This window comes from Bactrocera dorsalis, chromosome 5, assembly GCF_023373825.1.
Source record: "Bactrocera dorsalis isolate Fly_Bdor chromosome 5, ASM2337382v1, whole genome shotgun sequence".
NCBI classification, from domain to species: Eukaryota; Metazoa; Arthropoda; class Insecta; order Diptera; family Tephritidae; genus Bactrocera; species Bactrocera dorsalis.
Genome location: NC_064307.1, coordinates 22,924,196 through 22,941,155, shown reverse-complemented (window position 1 = coordinate 22,941,155; position 16,960 = coordinate 22,924,196). Strand labels below are relative to the sequence as shown.

Sequence of the window (16,960 nt, the reverse complement as noted above, 5' to 3'; positions counted from 1 at the left end):
GAATTTAATATAGACAAATATTAAAAAATTGGTGTCATAGCTTTAAAAAATAAATTTTTATTTATAATTATGTATAATAATTGTTTCAAATAATATATCACTGGCAATAACCGTCAAATTAAACCCTAAACCTAGTGTTCTGGACTTAATTAAATTCTTCCTTGATACTTCAAGTATTTTTTGATTTTAAAACTCTCTCCGGTTTCTAAAATATATATACAAACATACATATATATTGTATTTTATAATACACATTGTTTATTTTATATGTATATACAGACAGCATTTATGCTTTTTCTTGTAAATATTGTCGCGCCTCTTCAACCTAAAATAAAGCATTTTATTTATTGAACAATTGTGCAAATATGTATGTGAATTTTACCGTTTTGAACCACGCGGATCCAGTTTTGAACATCATCCTATGTACAAAGGACATCGTGGATCGAGGAGCTATTCCATGCATATGCAGGTGTTTTACGGTAATGAAAGGCGGTAGGTGAAACCCAAATAAAGCATCTGTTGTGCTGATATTATTCTTTTCAAAAAACGACTTTAGACCTTGTTCCATGCTGTTCACTGAAATTGAACGCAAAAAGTTGGTGTGATGTATTTATTGTAAACTTTTTCGCAATTATATTTTGACTACAATATACTGTTCAAGAAATTCATATCATTAATATAGTCTCCTTATGCCTTTCCAATCTTATGGATAATCCCGAAAATTATTACATGCAAAATGTTTACATTTTTAGAGGATGAACGAAGTTAGACAGTAAGTACTGCAAATTTCATCTTACCTAATCCTATATCATTATTTGTCAGTGACTTCAAACTCTCTACGTGCCGCTTTGGAACAGCTAAGTAATGATAAGTTGATGATGGCTTTATGTCTTTGAATATAACAAAATCCTCATTTTCAAAATCAATCACAGTATTTGGTTGCTTTCCCGCAGAAATCTCACAAAATATACAGTGCCCCATATTCGACGAACCAGTTATGATAAATCGTAGAAATGGAAGAAGTGCCAGCACACAGAGACCCAGCAAAATGATGTATTTTTTGGCATTTAGTTGTTTTTGAGGCAACATCTGTGGAATATGTCTAAAAAAAATTTCTAAAATGATAACAAATGATAACAATTACACGCAGTGCGCAGGACGATAAATTTAACTACGAATATTTTGCTTACCTACCAACTGATTGAAATTTTTTCTGTAAGAAAGTGTCAATTTTTAACAATTTAAAGTAATCTTGCTCACACTAGAAAAATTAATTATGCAAAATCATGAATACATTAAACAAGTAGCTTCAACCAAAATTGCAAACGCATACATGTTTGCTATTTGTTAGTAGGTGGCAAGTTAGTATATTTTGTGGAATCAGCTGTTGTGCTGTCAAATTGATTGTGTCACAACAAAGCAAAGTGTACGATGATCAAGCGGAAGGAGGAGTCAACAAACTATATTAAATAAGTGAATGTGGGGGTGCAAATTTAATTGATAACGAAAAAAGGAAAAGTTAACTTCATTAACTAACTTAAAAGTGGAAGCAAAATTTTGTGTATATTAGTTTGAAAGTGAAATAGCATGAACGAACTGAAAGCACCTTCTCTCCAATCGCTCTTGGAGTCGGATCGTGGATCTAGTGACAGTTTGCTTGCCGAATCGCTGCTTGATGTGGACGATGTAAATAAATAGCTAATAATTTATATACGCATATGTGCTATATATTTTGCATAATTTTCAGTTGGATGATGTGGAATATTCAATTCCACCAAGTGGTGAATTGCCGACCTTAGAATCGGCATTAAGTGAATTTGAAGCAGATTCGGACATAGGTTCGGAATTGGGCGTACCAGCACCAGCACCTACACCAACGCCCTCATTAGCAGAAGAGGGTGGAGTGCGCAATGGTGGCGCAGGCGGAGGCGGTTCCATAATGCGTTATGCCATGATGCATGGCGTATCTGCACAAATTGCGTCAGCTGCTGTAAGTATTAGAAATATTTTATGTAGTGTGTTAATTTATTTATCTTTTTAACTAATGGAACCTTCAGGATCGGGTAAATGCTGGTTTTGCAACTGCGTGCGCTGTGTCAACCTTAATCGGCATTGGTACCTCACATGGTCACATTCTCAATTTTGACATAACACAGACACTACGTTGGGCACATCAGGACAAGCACGGACAAGGTGCTGTGTCTGCATTATCCTACAATCCGGACTGTACACGTCTATTAGCTGGTTATGCACGTGGACTAGTTGTAATGATTGACACACAATCCGGCGACGTTTTACGCAACCTATTTGACGCGATTACTCCAAATACTGGAGTTCTGCATTTAAAATGGACCTCTAGACCGGCACTTGCGCTCTGCTCCGATTCAGGAGGTTCTGTATGGTCCTTGAGCTTCACAAGAAAGTTGGGCATTCGTGGTTGCTCATCACGCTGTCTTTTTAGTGGAGCACGTGGAGAAGTTTGTACCATGGAACCATTATTGATAGATAGTTCGCATGACTTAGATCAATATTGCATTATTGCACTCGCCACTTTATCCAAATACTTTATTGTAACCATACGTCCACGTCTTAAAGTGATTAAGTATCATGCACTTCAGGGGCCAGCTGATTGTTTACCCGTACTGGCATGGCAAATGGTTCTAATTCAAGCAGCAGATACTACACGTTCTTTTGATCCAGTTCTTGTAGTAGGACGTGGCAATCAGCTTTTTTTCCATCAACTTTTTATGGCAAATGGGCGTATTTCTTTACTGTACTTGCGGCATGTGCAAATGCAGACAAATTTACTATCGGTTCATTGGTTGGGCCCAAAGTGTGTCGCATGCATGGATATATCGGAAATACTACATCTAATAGATGTACGTTCCAGCAAAGAACTTGAATGTATTGATATGGCTAATGCAGGATTAGTATATGGTTCAGCGCAATTCAAAGGACTTGCGACCGGCGGTAATGTGTCACCTGCTTTAGCTTTGGCCGGCACACATGCTTGTTACAACTCCCTAATGTCGCGTGGCACGCAATTGTACATTTTGGGTGCACGATCCTTGCATATGATTGCTGTGCGTACATGGACAGAGCGCATTAGTTACTTGGTAAGAAGAAAATTACATTTATAATTATTTTAAGTTAAGTTATTAAAAGTTCTCCTTATTTATATAAAGGTGAAAAATCAAAGATGGCAAGAAGCATGTGATCTCGCGCTAGATGGTTATCGTGCCACTGCGGAGCGTCCCAGACGTAAAGCACAAGCAAAAGAGCGTATTATAATGCTTTTCAAAGAGTATTTGGCTGCATCGGCTAGAGCGCCTGACTACTGTCTGGGGCCTATTGTAAAGTGTCTGATCACAATAGGTGAACTGGAATTGCTATGGACACAATTGTGGGAGCGCTTACAAAACAAAAGCCTTTATCTACAACATATCACCGAGCACATAGAAAACGATAATATTCATCGTGTCAGCCCAACAATTTCACAAGCATTAGTAGATCATTGGCTAGAAATATCACCAACAAAATTAGAAGAAATTATACTTAAACTTGACTGGACCTGTCTCGATTTAAACCAAGTGCTGAAGGCAGCCAAACGTTATAAGCTTTATCGCGCACAAATCTACCTCAATACACATGCACTTAACGACTACTCCAGTCCGCTTACGGAATTGATACCTTTAGTAGCGCAAGAACCATCGGGTCTAGGGAACGCGCTACTCGTGTACATATCAAGTTGCCTGGCGGGACGTAGTTATCCAAGTGGGGAAATACCCAACGATTTGGTACAAAATGTCAAACACGAGGTCCTACGCTGCTTAACTTCGCTACATTCAAATACTAGTGTACCGAACGAACTGCCATATCCGTACTTGCGTGCGCTACTCAAATTCGATACAAGAGAAACCTTAAATGTGATTTCGTTAGCTTTTCAGGAGAAGGAGTTTAATGGTGAACTCGGTTTCTCGCATCGCAAACGCATAATAAACATACTTTTAGAGATAATGACACCTGAAAACACAACGGTAAGATAATAATATAATATATATTTTTATACCCTGGTAAGTTTGCCACCTAATTTGTAACACCCAGTAGGAAACGCAGGAGAAACTATAAAATACGCGAACTAGTATCTCAGTTTTGAGATCTCGATGTAAAATGTTTCACACGTTTTATTCCAAAAAAATTGCATTTGTCGGAACCGCCGATATCGGACTACTATAGTATATAAGTACTTGTCATAGAAATTGAACGATGAAAATCAAATTCTTGTATGGATATGGAATTAATGTTTTTTTCTTAGTCTTTAAATATATAATATAAATATTATATAATATATTTTGATATGCACTTCTACTCTTTTATATTTTCTTCAATATATAGTGGGCGGAGATCGGTTGCCTTTTAAATTTCATCGCCCAGCAAATATCCCAACAATGTTTAAAACCTGACACTCAGCTGCTGGAGAAAGTGCTCAATCACTTGGCGAAAGAAAAAATAACTAACGAAACTACACGGCAACATTCTGAACGCGAAAGTGCATGGCATGAACTGCTCATCAACAATTGTCTAGACGAAATTAGTACGGATGAGGAACAGCTGCGTCTGGCGAAACGCGCACACTGCTACTATGTGGAAGAATACCTACTAGAGAAGCTGCAGCGTTACGATGATATTGTTGAGTGTTATCTAAATAATGATCAGCGTCATGACACCATGTTCAGTTATATGGAGCGGCATGTTCAACAACCAGAACGTAAAATTTACGAACAAATTGAGAAACACTTTAAACGTATGCTGGAAATAAACGCCAAGGAAACAACGCGCTTAGTTGATTTCCACTTCAGTGCGAAAATTAACAAATTACTCGAAGTGTTGCAAGAAGATGAGCAATCATTATTAACTTTTCTAGAGCATTTACATAGGCGACGATTTGTTTTAACTGCCACGCAGAGTGCACAATTGCTAGCACTTTTATGCAAGTTTAAACCAGAAGAAGTCGACGAATTTGTGCGTCAATGCGACGAGTATCGTGTAGAGGAGGCGCTAAGCTTAGTTTTAGCGTATAAACTGAACAAATCGGCAATATACCTATATGAAAAGCAAGCCAACTATCACAATGCATTCGAGTTGTCCGTAGAATTATTGGCTACATTACATGGTGAAGCGGCGGCTACTTTTGCCCAAGAAATAAGCGACTTGTGTGTACGTGCCACAAATGTGCTTCCAAAAGCGGATTGCGAAAAGTTTTGGTTTACGCTCCTACAGCAAATATTGCCACGTGATGACCTCAAATCCAGCACGAAGCATATGTTACATTTATCGTCACAGTATGTCGACTTACCAAAATTGGTGCAACTTGTGATGAACACCCGTAATGTTTCGGGAAATTTCGGTGATATTAAAGATTTACTAATGAGTATGCTGTCGCAATCTCGTCTCGAGACAGATACCATGGAGAAAACGCTCCAAGTCAAGTGTCAAGATCTAGCAAATGCTTTTGCACGTAAACGTTCCGAGGCTAAGCGCGGTCTTCTAGTGTCGGCAATGCGTTGTGCCATTTGTCAACAACGTTTGTATAACCAAAGTGATATACTTGTCCTTGGCGGCTGTGGACATGCTGTCCATGACAAATGTGCAACAACATATAATGAAACAGTGCAATCGCGCCTGAATAACGGTGATATTTCGCAAACGACGCAAGCGGAGAAAGATGCATATAACGGTATTCATGTAGCATGTCCGCATTGCTCAGCGGAAATGAGAAACAATTTTTACAATAATATAATTAAACTATCGGAACCTAAGCGTACAGTGTCTGCGCTATGTGAAGCGGCTTTTAATATACAACAAGAACAACAAAATGTAAATCAAATGGGTGTATTGAAATTAAAAGCGCCACCACGAAAGTTTACTTGCAACTAAGAATAATGCAAGTTAAATATGGCATTTTGCATTCCTTCGTTTAACATCTCATAAATAACTGTGTATTTCATTTGCTATTATTTGTTTTTGTAAAGACAAATGCGTCATCTATGATTACTGAATCACTTTCAATGCTATAAATTATTGAAAATCAGCCGGGAAATTTCGCTAAAAAATGGAAATACTCGTAAACTATTGCAAGTACTTTAAATTAAACCAAGTAAAAAATATAAAAAATCTAATACTCGTTTGTAGATTTTCTGTTCCTCTTATTTTCTTCAATTTAACTTCATGGACGTTAATTTATGCACAATTTAAACTGCTTATAATATATTTTCGAGACTCAATGAAAGTGATTCAGTGTTTGCAATCGATTTGATTAAAAAAAAAACAAAAAGAGTTCCTTCAAGTTAGATAACACAATCATGACAGTTTGTTATTCAGTTGATCACTTGATTCGCAGCACTCGTTTTTCTTTTGCGCATTATTAAGCCAACAGTATTCCTTGCAATTTACTTACTGCATACTACAATTTTCTAAATAGCGAAAATCATATGTTGTTTAAGTCACAAACTTACGAATAAGTTTTTGTTTAAGCTTTAATGTATATGTATGTATGTACGATAATAATAATAATAATCGAAATTATTCGAAAAATGCTTGCAATGCATTTGAAGAGAAATTATATATACAATACTGTAACTTAACTAACAAATAATTAATTAAAACACAAACCGAATGTAGTTAAATATAAATATTTACAGAAAATTAACTATTTGTGTTTTAAAATGCGAAGAAACAACGATCATTACGCTGATAGTTCTTTCGGATATAAATTACTGTAGTATTGAACAAATTCAGCACATTGCTCCGCTATAAAAAAAAATAGATTATTTATTTATAACATTATTATCCGTTTTTAATTGACTCACTTTTCAAAAAGTCCATCGTGCCACGTTGGCGCAGATTACGCAATTGGAAGTATTTAAAAACACTATGGAAAACTAGATCATCCTTAGCCTTTTGCGCTGCTTCCAGGAATTTGCGTGCCGATATGCTATCATTGTTCATCGAATTGCGTGCCAATCGTAGGGCATCCACCACTTTACCTTGACCCAAGAGCACCTCGATTATTATCTATATAAGTATAGACAATATATGTATATTTATTAGGGTGTAGCTAATGCATAGTTTATATTACACTTGTACTTACATCGTGCGCTTCGATCTTACTCAACATGTCGAGCGCGATTTGCGAAATAGCCGCATCAACATCGGAATGTGAAAGCAAAAAACACGCGATTGGTTTTGACTCCAACAACAGTGAGTAGCTGACTAAATGCCGCAATGTGTCAAAGCTGCGATTGCGTATAAGTTCACTTATAATCATCTTGCTAAGATCCTCTTGCGCAGCGATATTATGTTTGTTCAAAGAGTATAAATAGAGAATTAATATCGTCTCGGTATTTGCGCGCTCACTTATAGGTTGGAAGACGTATTGGAACATATCCTGCTGTTCGATGAGCACTTTCGGAGCAGGTGGCAGTTTTATAGTTGTTTTTACATTTGATGGTTGGGCAGTTTGCGTTTGGAGTTCTAATTGTACCCAAGAGCTAAGCAAGATATTAATGAGAAAATTTTAATAATTACACCCATTACCCAGTTTATTATTGGTACTTACGCATAAACCTTATTGATTTTATTAAAAATGGTCTCCAGCACAGGCAACAGTGTACCGTTGTATTGTTCGTCTACCATTTGGTGAACTATTTTTAAAAGTGCCTGTTTGCCACTTGTACGTTGTAGCAAGAACTCTGTGAGCCGTATGCGATCAGATATAAGTGTACAAAGTTGTTCTACATTAAGATTTAAATACCACATACAACCGAGCTTGGCATCAATTACAATATTCGGTTGGAATAGCACCCAATGCATAGAATCTGTAAACAAAACCAATTATTAGTAGCATTAAATACTTATTTATGTAATTATTTAACACATTACACAATTCGCATTGCATTGTTTGTCCGTCCGGCGATAAACTTGGTAATTTCAGCGCAAACGGACGAATCGATCGTCCTGGCGTAATGGGAGTGTGATATGTAACACCATTTGCTTGCTCACCACTTAAAGCAATATCAAATAAAAGTGAGGTAGCTGAAGCCTGATGGTGTACAACTATTAAGTTATCCACTGTATTGATTGCAAATCGTCCAACATGGCCAAGTCTAAGTACATGACATTTGCGTGGTGCTAAGCCGGGTCCATTAAGTAGATATACTTCGACTTCCATCATACCCTCCGTGTTTGCTTGTAGCAGGAACACCGCCATTGTGCCATATACTTGCCCCAGCGTTACTTTACTCTCCTGAACTTCACTATTAGTATTGCCCACTGTAAATTATATATAAAAATATATAATAACAATCTTAACTTAAGAATTGAATAATACTCACTTTCCAGCTTTGGTAGCTTCGTTATAGATTTTTGTTTGATTAATATTGGTACCAAAGAATTGTTGTCTGTTGAACAAATCAGAGCAATATTAGATACAGTACACCAAGCAAACCATTTGATGCCAATATTCAAAGACTTTACTGCACGCAATTGTCGCTTTTCTGGTATCACGGTGAAGATCTCTATGCTACTATTTGAAATTATTGCTACCTCGCGCGTATGAACCCATACGAAACCATATACCAGTGCTTTAATTTGATGGACAATACTTTCTTGTAGTAAGGGCTGCTCTCCTTGAAAGCAAATGAATTCCACAGCATTTTCTCGACGTTGTACTGCCAATATTTTATTGTCTGGCGAAAATTTAATGGAACGAATAGTACCACGATCATTCATGCAGAATGATATAACTGAATCTTCTGTGGGACCCTTAACTATCACACCAGTTGCGCCACCACTACGCACAGCAAAAATCTAAATAAAAAAATTAATTAGAATCATTTCTCTTACACACTTGTTATGTTTTAATACCTGGCAATTGGAGTCATCAAAAAATACATTTGTTAATTGGCTGGCTGCGTCGAATCGTATCGGACATTTGGACAGTTCAATATAATGAAGCGTTTCCATTTTATTAGTTTTTCTCCTTTTTATTTTTAATCAAAAGGTCTTTATTTGATAGATATGCAATTAAAATAAATACTTAAACAGCTGTAATTAATTTGTTTATAAACCAATTTTCAGAGATGCCATATTGTGTATTTTATTTTAATTCTCCGATTTCTTAAGTTAATTATTTAAAATTTTTATTGTTATCAAAACGGAAAATATATAATAATAATACTTTTTTAAATACCCTAAAATTGTGGAAATACGATGATATAATATGTTTTTGAGAGATCAACAAAATTTGATTTTTGTATATTTCCATTTACGTTTTTCTTGCTTGAAAGTCTATTTACCAACACTGTATTTACAGCTGTTTTATATTGCAATTCTCTTAAAGTATTGCTGGAAAGGATAGGGCAACTCGTGAATTCCAAAGGAACTGGTAGGATTTTGGAAAACTATCCTAATACAAACATCTCCTGCACCAGCCTTAATTCCGTTATATTACTTTAAAATGATCGGGTACGTATTAAAAATTCAATTATTTCAAGGTGCTATATTTACGTAATGCCTTTTACCATTTATGTCCATCGCAATTATCTGAACATTTATAGCTTTCTTGTACGAGCCGGCATTGTTGTTGGTGCTGCATATTACTCGAAAAAACTGGGAGTATGGGGCAGCCCAGAAGAATCGGAAAAGCTATACAATGAATTAAAAGAAAGTGTTCGCCCTCACGCAAAAGAGTTGGAAAAGAAATTACCATTTGAAGTTCCAGCGTTACCAGAAACCGGAGAAGTACGTTTCCTGGCTAAGCATTATTATAACGAAGGAGTTAAAAGCACATTCCACTTTATTGAAATGTTGCCATGTTATACGGGTCAATTATTGCACAAAGCTAAAGTGGAATTCGAAAAATTCGCTACTCCCCCATCACCTAGTACTGAAAAGTAAAATTTTATTTTTTTGTATAAAATAATCGATGTTACAATTTCTATTTATAAAAGCTAATGCAAATTAAATAAAATTATGTCAAAACGAATTACCACTTAATTTAAACAAATATTAAGACTTGAATCAACAACGTGTGAGTAATGAAGTCTTCACAACAGAAAGTATTGGGTTTTTGTTTTCCCGCAAAATAATTTACGAGCTCGTCAAACGAATCCACGTTCTAATGAAAATTCTCCCATTATAAGACTCGCTTTTAAGTGCTGGAAAAGATTAGAATTATCCAAGAATCTTCTCGTTAAACGATTTAATTTAGAAACGCATTAAACTTATAGGACCCCACAGCGCCAATGGAGAAATGTGCAGCCCGCTACAACAACAACAAATATGTAACGAATGAATAGCATAGCTAGATTCGCAATGTTTCGGTGGATAATAAACGATTTTATTCCATGTTTACAAAATACTAATTTTATTGTGTAACTGCTACCATTTAAGGTTTAGTTTTCAGTTTCCAAATTGCATTTTTACCGCTTCGCAAATAATAATATAATGCGTTTGTTTTTTAATACACACATATATGATGTTCTTAAGTTGCTTAGCTATCGATATACAATCTTAATAATTTTATAAAATAAAAGTCGTGCAGATTTTTTTACTTTACTTTCTTTTTAAAGGTGCAACCTTATATGTACGTTCTGTAAGTAGTTATCATTAACTTCTTATATTTAATTACGACTATCATTGTTCAAAAAGGTCCTTTGCATATCGATAAGTTCGTTCTTGTTGATAATAAGTTTAATATGTTATTTTTTCAGTTAAAATAGAAATTAACTGCAGTGCAAAATCTAATCGATGGTTTCAATTGTTGCTCCTGCATCGACAAGAATACACACGCACACTAATTCCTAAAACATCCGCTCCTATAAAATATATATATAGCGGAGGTTAATAGAAAATGGCTGTGTTTGTTACTTTTGCTCCATTTTAGTTAACACCTTATTGCTTCTAATATATTGTTGTAACTGCTGCTGTTGGATTCGCTGACTTCATCTCTGTTAGGTTGTGTTTATATTGTTTAAAAGGCAGTAACGGTAGCCACACTTCAGGCCTTAGTTTCCACTGCCGGAGTGGTTTCGACCTTCGATGCCGCGGCAGCCGCATCCGCACCGACTGCGGCGGCGGCACCACCCTTCTTCTTAGCACCACCTTTACCCTTCTTACTGGGTTGCAAAGGTGTGGCGACAAGTTCCTGAAAAAATAATAAACAAACTCAGTAAACTTTAATCCACCAATATATTTTTAATAATTACTTTCAGTTCCGGCTGAGCTATGCTGTGCTCACTGACATACAACTCCTCCGTGAATGGGATACCAGTAACCAAATTGACACCATTGGGCATAAGCAACACAGTATGCTTGAATTGCGCAACATATTCAGCTGTAATACAAAAAAATAATAAAAATGCTTAAAAAATCTATACACATTTAAGCACAACAATCAAAGAGTGAGGAGCAAATTGTATACGTTCTGTAAGATGGCATTTCTATGTAGAGATAATGCCATCCACGAATAGAGCGCAATTTGATATATGCAAAAATGTTTGTACTACAATAAATTAAGGAAGCAATTGTAGCAATCAAATTCTTGCAAAATAAGTATATAAAAATTTTGAATAAATTATTGCAGTAGTAAATTTTGCTTAAAGCAAACAATAAGTGCTCTAAGAAAATTTATAACTGTATTTTATCTTGCAAGGTGTCTGATCGTAAGACGAAATTGAATTCATTTACGTAATTAATCCTTGCAGAAGATGGGTATCACTCAACTGCTACGGCAAAAACTCACCTGGTTTTTCGTATAGAACTTGGAAAGGCTCAATCATCTTGTGCGATACGCATTCGACAACACCCATACGCGCTTTTGTTTCTTCGTCGAAATGTCTGATATTGAAAGGCATATTTCCATACTTTGTTTTAACCTGAAATTGGGCGAAATATTAATATTTTATAAGAAATATCAAAAAGGCAACAAAATTTTACAATTACAAAACACATATTTCTATTTAATACATAACTTAATTGTTTCTTACCTCCTGCAGCAGCGCACGTGATGCCTTTAGCTTCAGCATATAATTTTCATCTGTTTTCTTATATATTGAGACCTTTGTATCCTTTTCGCGACCCTTTAATAGAAAAAAATAATATTTGTTTAATACAGTTCTTAAGCTTAAAACCAATTAGTTTTTGTATAGATGTCCTCAGATCTCATAATCTTACAATCTCTGAGCATCCGTCTACGATTCAGAACAAGTGTGCCAATTCGAATGAGCAAAACAGCTTATGAATTGGAAAATAATCAAGAGATAATTCAATCGATTACTTTCACATGAACTTTATCGACTGACTTCAAACTCTCAAGCGCTATTTTTTAATCATTGGATATGTGAGATGAGAGATGTGTGATAAATATTTTTCAAACTTACAATGCCTTCGCCGGTGCTCACTATTACGTCGATGGCGTAAACTTCATGTGTCTCGAAAGTACATTTTTCGTGTTCCTTGCGCTGACTTTCATTCGGATTTTGTATGATAGTTTTTTCACCATCAATTTTAAATTGTTTCAACTCATGGCTAAGCATACCTTCAATGGGTTTGCATTTGTATGATTCGCTGACTTGTTGCACGGCGTCGGTGATCGTATAATTCTGCAAAGAAATAAGTTTTTTTTATTTAATTTTTGGAAAATAGTAATTGTAAAAATACTTGTAGCCTAAAAAAACAATTATTATCTTTAAAAGCATACACATTAATTACTGCATTGTTACAAATGTTAGCAGTGAAAAAAAGAGAAGTGGCAGTAATATGTAGCACAAAATTCTCTTGGTATAACTGTAAATATTTTTTTATGCAAGTGTTGAGACGACCTCTTTCATCGAACATCTAAGAGACAATCCGTTTGCTTGCAAAGTGTTATTTAATAAAAATACATATTGATATGCATATATCTGTACTGTAATATGTTACAAAAAACTATTGATGTTGGCAGTCGAAAAAAGAGAAGTTCCAGTATCGCAAACCTCTCATGATGGACTGTAAATATTTATTTATGCAAGTGTTGAGATGAACTCTTCCATCGAGCATACAAGAGTTAATCCGTTTGCTTGCAAAGTGTTAATTAATAAAAATACATATTGATATGGATATTTTGTACTGTAATATGTTACGAAAAGCTATTGGTGTCAACAGTCGAAAAAAGGGAGGTTCCAGTATCGCAAACCTCTCATGGTGGACTGTAAATATTTATTTATGCAAGTGTTGAGATGAACTCTTCCATTGAGCATACAAGAGTTAATCCGTTTGCTTGCAATTTGATATATTTAAGTACATAAATATGTTTCACTAAAGATTAATAATGTTTGACGATAATTAGGGAGAAATGCATGGTAAGGGCATTGCACCATTGTGGCTCGACAAATTTACTTTTGCAAACAAATTGTCTGATTTTGCTACAAAAGCGAAACTATATTTTTGATTTGTTTGCATATTATATAAAATTTCGTTCCATTCAGATATAAAATAAAAATTGGCCAAACTACTTAATATAAGATTGAACACTCACGCTATTTCCAGATTTCAGTAACCGTAGTGCAGCCTGCACTGCCCAATAAGCTGCTAAAACTACATCAGCTTGGCGTCCAGATACTTTTTTCTCCTTTGATGCACCAATAACTACTGTGTGTGCTGCTACGGCAATAAAACCATCAATATGTGCGCCAAGATCACTGTAAAAATGTACAATTGGAAGATTAGAAACTCTCAAATTAGAAATATTTCGACATATTTGTATTATCTAAAATACCTCTTATAAAAAAATCAAATTAACATATAGTTTACTATTGATTTTTTTTTCTAACATCGCACCTACATTTTAACAACATCTCCTTCCTTAAGTATGTAATCAGCATCATTTTTGGATGGAGAGAAGTGACAAACGCAGTTATTAACGGACAAACATGTTGGGAATGCAATTCCCTTTTTCAAGTCCTTTTCCTTTTTGTATACCTTAAAATAAATTAAAAATGTATTTGTATCTGCCGTTGCCTTTGTACTAATGTTTCTTATAGATATTTTGTTCTCAGATCTCATAATCTTACTATCTTTGAGCATCAATATCACTCAACCTTAAAATGCGCCAAACCAGTTACCATATGAAATTTCGATAACCAGAGGTAGTAACTCGAATGAACTACTGCTATTTTAATTCAAGTGACATATCTAGCTCTCAAGCGCTGTTTTTAATCATGGAACAGTAAATATTAAAAAACTGTTATATGTATAAATTAATAAAATCTTACCTTGCTGGTTTCATCGACAATAAGATTGTCTCCCTTAGTGCAGATATCACGAACAGATGCTTCGACCACACAGAGATCAATAACAGCTTTAAGTGTTTCTGCAAATACAAGGAAATAATTAAAATTTTTATAAAAAACAACATAATATAAATTGAAAATTGCTCAAATTTCACGTTTAAGGTGTAAATATTATAATTCATTAATAGACAAACTTAAAACGTGTGCTCTTTACGGCTGTTTTGAAAACAAATGCGTGGCATTTTTTCTATTTAACCAGTTTGGTTATTTTTCGTTGACATTTAAATAAAAGCAAACTAAAAAACTAGTCATATAAAATGGAGTAATAAGTTAGAAATAATCACAAATATTGTTTCCACAATTAATAATGGATTTACCATTAAATCTGTAATGTTCACAATTTTTAGAGGTTATGTTCAGTGGTAATGCATTACGCGCCGCGTGGCTTGCTTACACACTTTATTGTACATGTCAGCGCTTTAGTTTTATACTTATAATGTATATCTTTAGTTTACAATTGTATTGTTAATCAAAAATAGAAAAACTGATATTCTTATGATATATTTTGCACCAAACACATATTTCTCATATATGTATACTCACTGTTGACTATTTCACCGGCCAATTTGTATTTGGTTACCACCAAATCTTCAGCAATGGTTTTCTCTGGAACCTCTTTCTCAACTTCGGCCATTTTACTCGTTCAATGCGGATGGACAACGAAATTTAACTCTTCAGTCCCTTAATGGAAAAACTAGGTTTAAAACTTTATTTTCCAGTTAGGCAAGCTACGTTTATTTGCTATTAAAACAAATTCCAATTTAAGCGTTAGAATTTGGTTTTTATAGATTTATAATCAAACTTAAAAATTCCAAAATACTTTTGTTGAAAAACGCGATCCAATCACAAAAGCTTTATTTCACACGTTGCTCTTTTCGCGACGGTGGAATTGTATAAAAAGAAATCAAACGATGTGAACACGAAGCATCGATAGTTGTTACGTGGTTGCCATTTCCAATTTATAAAGGCGGAATAAACATATTTAGCCTCGCACTGCTATTATCGATAGCTTAAAATGATAACTTTGGGCATATTTTTCTGAAACAAGCAATCAGAAATATATTTTCTTTACAAACCCCCTCCAAATGTGTTCAATGATGTTCTATATATACAAAAAACGGAATAAAATCCGTGGTAAGCCGTACAGCAAGAGTTTTTCGTAGATTTATAATCCGAAATTGCGAACACTTCACCTGAAATAATACGCTTTCTATTTATTATTTAAAATTAGCTTATGAATTTCGAAGCAATTTGTAACTATGATTAAAGTTAAAGCCAAAACTAAAATTAGATTTAAAGCAATCGCTTTGTTTAGTATTTACTAGAACACTCTGTCTTTGCAATCAGCTGATTACTTGCGCATGCTAATCAGCTGTTAATTTAGCCAAAAGTAAATAGATGAATGGATTTCGGAAAATCTTGTGACGAAAATGTGATAGTTTGGATATAGAAGTGTTTTTAACTTTACTTCCTGACTTACGCAAACAACGGGAACAAGCGCGATGTTTGCCCGTATAGCATACAGACGGTCGTTGGTGTTGTTAACACAAAGATGTCTCCTTAATGTAAGCCCAAACACAAAGAAGTTACCTCAACTAAGCAGCCAACGACTGACGCTATTCCAGTTTCGTCAATTCTATCAAAAACGAAGTGAATCTTCTACGGATGCAACCATAACTCGAAATATTTGGAACAAAATTTTCGGAAAATATTTGTTAGCCACAAATATTCTGAGTTCGGGTATTTTAATGGTAATTGGAGACTTGGTTGCACAAGAAATTGAATATCGTCGTCATCACAACGAGTTGGATGAATTCGATATCAAGCAAGAACGCTATGACACAAAGCGAGTTTTTCGTATGTTTGTAGTGGGATGTTTACAAGGGCCACTACACCATTATGTTTACAAGTGGATGGATTATGCGATGCCAGTGCGTAACGTGAAAAACACTCTTTGGAAAATATTAATTGACCAAATATTTATGTCACCAGCTTGCATTTTAATATTTTTTTATTCCGCTTGCTATCTCGAGCAAAGGTCTGTGCAAGACACAAATAAGGAGTTGTGTGACAAATTTCCAATTATTTATTTAATGGATTGGGCTATGTGGCCAGCAGCACAATATATAAACTTTAGATATTTGGATACCAAATATCGGGTTATGTTCGTAAACGTATGCACAGCAGTTTATAATATATTTCTTTCATATATGAAACATGACTATTAATGTGAACTTTTTGCTGTATTGCTTTAATATACGTGTGATATCGTACCTAATAGAAAATTTTCTTTTTAAATAAGCAATTGAGTAAATTGTAACAGGCTATACCACAAATATATTTATGGTAGGAATGGCATTGTTGTTATTGTAAATATTCATATCAAATAAACGGTTATTCCACCAGCACGATTTCACGGTGTGGAATGTCTTTATCACGCTCAGGATTAATGATATGGATAACTATAAAACAATGTAGTTTTAATTTAATTTTTAGAAATAAAAATATTTATTTATTATAAAATATAGCTATTCGTAGCTGTAAGAAGAATCCGCGTTGTGTTTTATTTA

The 16,960-nt window shown here is 34.7% G+C and overlaps 6 protein-coding genes across 11 annotated transcripts; 3 read left to right on the top strand and 3 right to left on the bottom strand.

Moving 5' to 3' along the window:
- Positions 1-37: 37 nt before the first annotated feature.
- LOC105230110 (adenosine 5'-monophosphoramidase HINT3) lies at positions 38-1,333 on the bottom strand. 4 transcript variants are annotated; one of them, XM_011210712.4, is made up of 4 exons: positions 1,195-1,333; positions 798-1,102; positions 383-576; positions 38-325 (listed from the first exon to the last, which is right to left on the bottom strand). In XM_011210712.4, exons 2-4 carry the CDS (start codon positions 1,087-1,089, stop codon positions 287-289), a joined length of 525 nt encoding a protein of 174 aa, XP_011209014.2. In that variant the 5' UTR covers positions 1,090-1,102; positions 1,195-1,333; the 3' UTR covers positions 38-286. The 4 variants fall into 4 exon arrangements, with proteins under 4 accessions (XP_011209014.2, XP_011209013.2, XP_011209011.2 ...); XM_011210711.4 differs by having other exon boundaries at positions 1,191-1,331; XM_011210709.4 differs by having other exon boundaries at positions 798-1,115; positions 1,195-1,328.
- An 83-nt stretch (positions 1,334-1,416) lies between these two features.
- LOC105230109 (vacuolar protein sorting-associated protein 8 homolog) lies at positions 1,417-6,299 on the top strand. Its single transcript, XM_011210707.4, has 5 exons — positions 1,417-1,686; positions 1,748-1,990; positions 2,058-3,116; positions 3,186-4,037; positions 4,396-6,299. Exons 1-5 carry the CDS (start codon positions 1,588-1,590, stop codon positions 5,935-5,937), a joined length of 3,795 nt encoding a protein of 1,264 aa, XP_011209009.2. The 5' UTR covers positions 1,417-1,587; the 3' UTR covers positions 5,938-6,299.
- Positions 6,300-6,518: 219 nt separating this feature from the next.
- LOC105230108 (regulator of MON1-CCZ1 complex) lies at positions 6,519-9,224 on the bottom strand. The gene is made up of 7 exons (XM_011210706.4): positions 8,926-9,224; positions 8,394-8,868; positions 7,942-8,331; positions 7,619-7,877; positions 7,151-7,550; positions 6,870-7,074; positions 6,519-6,810 (listed from the first exon to the last, which is right to left on the bottom strand). The coding sequence occupies exons 1-7, from the start codon at positions 9,022-9,024 to the stop codon at positions 6,746-6,748; spliced, it is 1,893 nt and encodes a 630-aa protein (XP_011209008.2). The 5' UTR covers positions 9,025-9,224; the 3' UTR covers positions 6,519-6,745.
- A 149-nt stretch (positions 9,225-9,373) lies between these two features.
- Positions 9,374-10,045, top strand: LOC105230107 (MICOS complex subunit MIC13 homolog QIL1). The gene is made up of 2 exons (XM_011210705.4): positions 9,374-9,525; positions 9,618-10,045. The coding sequence occupies exons 1-2, from the start codon at positions 9,518-9,520 to the stop codon at positions 9,955-9,957; spliced, it is 348 nt and encodes a 115-aa protein (XP_011209007.1). The 5' UTR covers positions 9,374-9,517; the 3' UTR covers positions 9,958-10,045.
- A 352-nt stretch (positions 10,046-10,397) lies between these two features.
- Positions 10,398-15,352, bottom strand: LOC105230106 (proliferation-associated protein 2G4). Of its 3 annotated transcripts, none has more exons than XR_852742.4 (10): positions 14,934-15,289; positions 14,313-14,410; positions 13,883-14,019; positions 13,577-13,739; positions 12,441-12,662; positions 12,048-12,140; positions 11,804-11,936; positions 11,268-11,395; positions 10,930-11,206; positions 10,398-10,877 (listed from the first exon to the last, which is right to left on the bottom strand). XR_852742.4 is itself a non-coding variant. In XM_011210704.4 (10 exons), the coding sequence occupies exons 2-10, from the start codon at positions 15,022-15,024 to the stop codon at positions 11,060-11,062; spliced, it is 1,212 nt and encodes a 403-aa protein (XP_011209006.1). In that variant the 5' UTR covers positions 15,025-15,071; positions 15,211-15,352; the 3' UTR covers positions 10,398-11,059. The 3 variants fall into 3 exon arrangements, 2 of the variants coding, with proteins under 2 accessions (XP_011209006.1, XP_011209005.1); XM_011210704.4 differs by having other exon boundaries at positions 10,398-11,206; positions 14,934-15,071; positions 15,211-15,352; XM_011210703.4 differs by having other exon boundaries at positions 10,398-11,206.
- Positions 15,353-15,763: 411 nt separating this feature from the next.
- On the top strand, positions 15,764-16,940 carry LOC105230105 (mpv17-like protein 2). Its single transcript, XM_011210701.4, has one exon. The coding sequence runs from the start codon at positions 15,893-15,895 to the stop codon at positions 16,616-16,618; it is 726 nt and encodes a 241-aa protein (XP_011209003.2). The 5' UTR covers positions 15,764-15,892; the 3' UTR covers positions 16,619-16,940.
- The last annotated feature ends 20 nt before the right edge of the window (positions 16,941-16,960 follow it).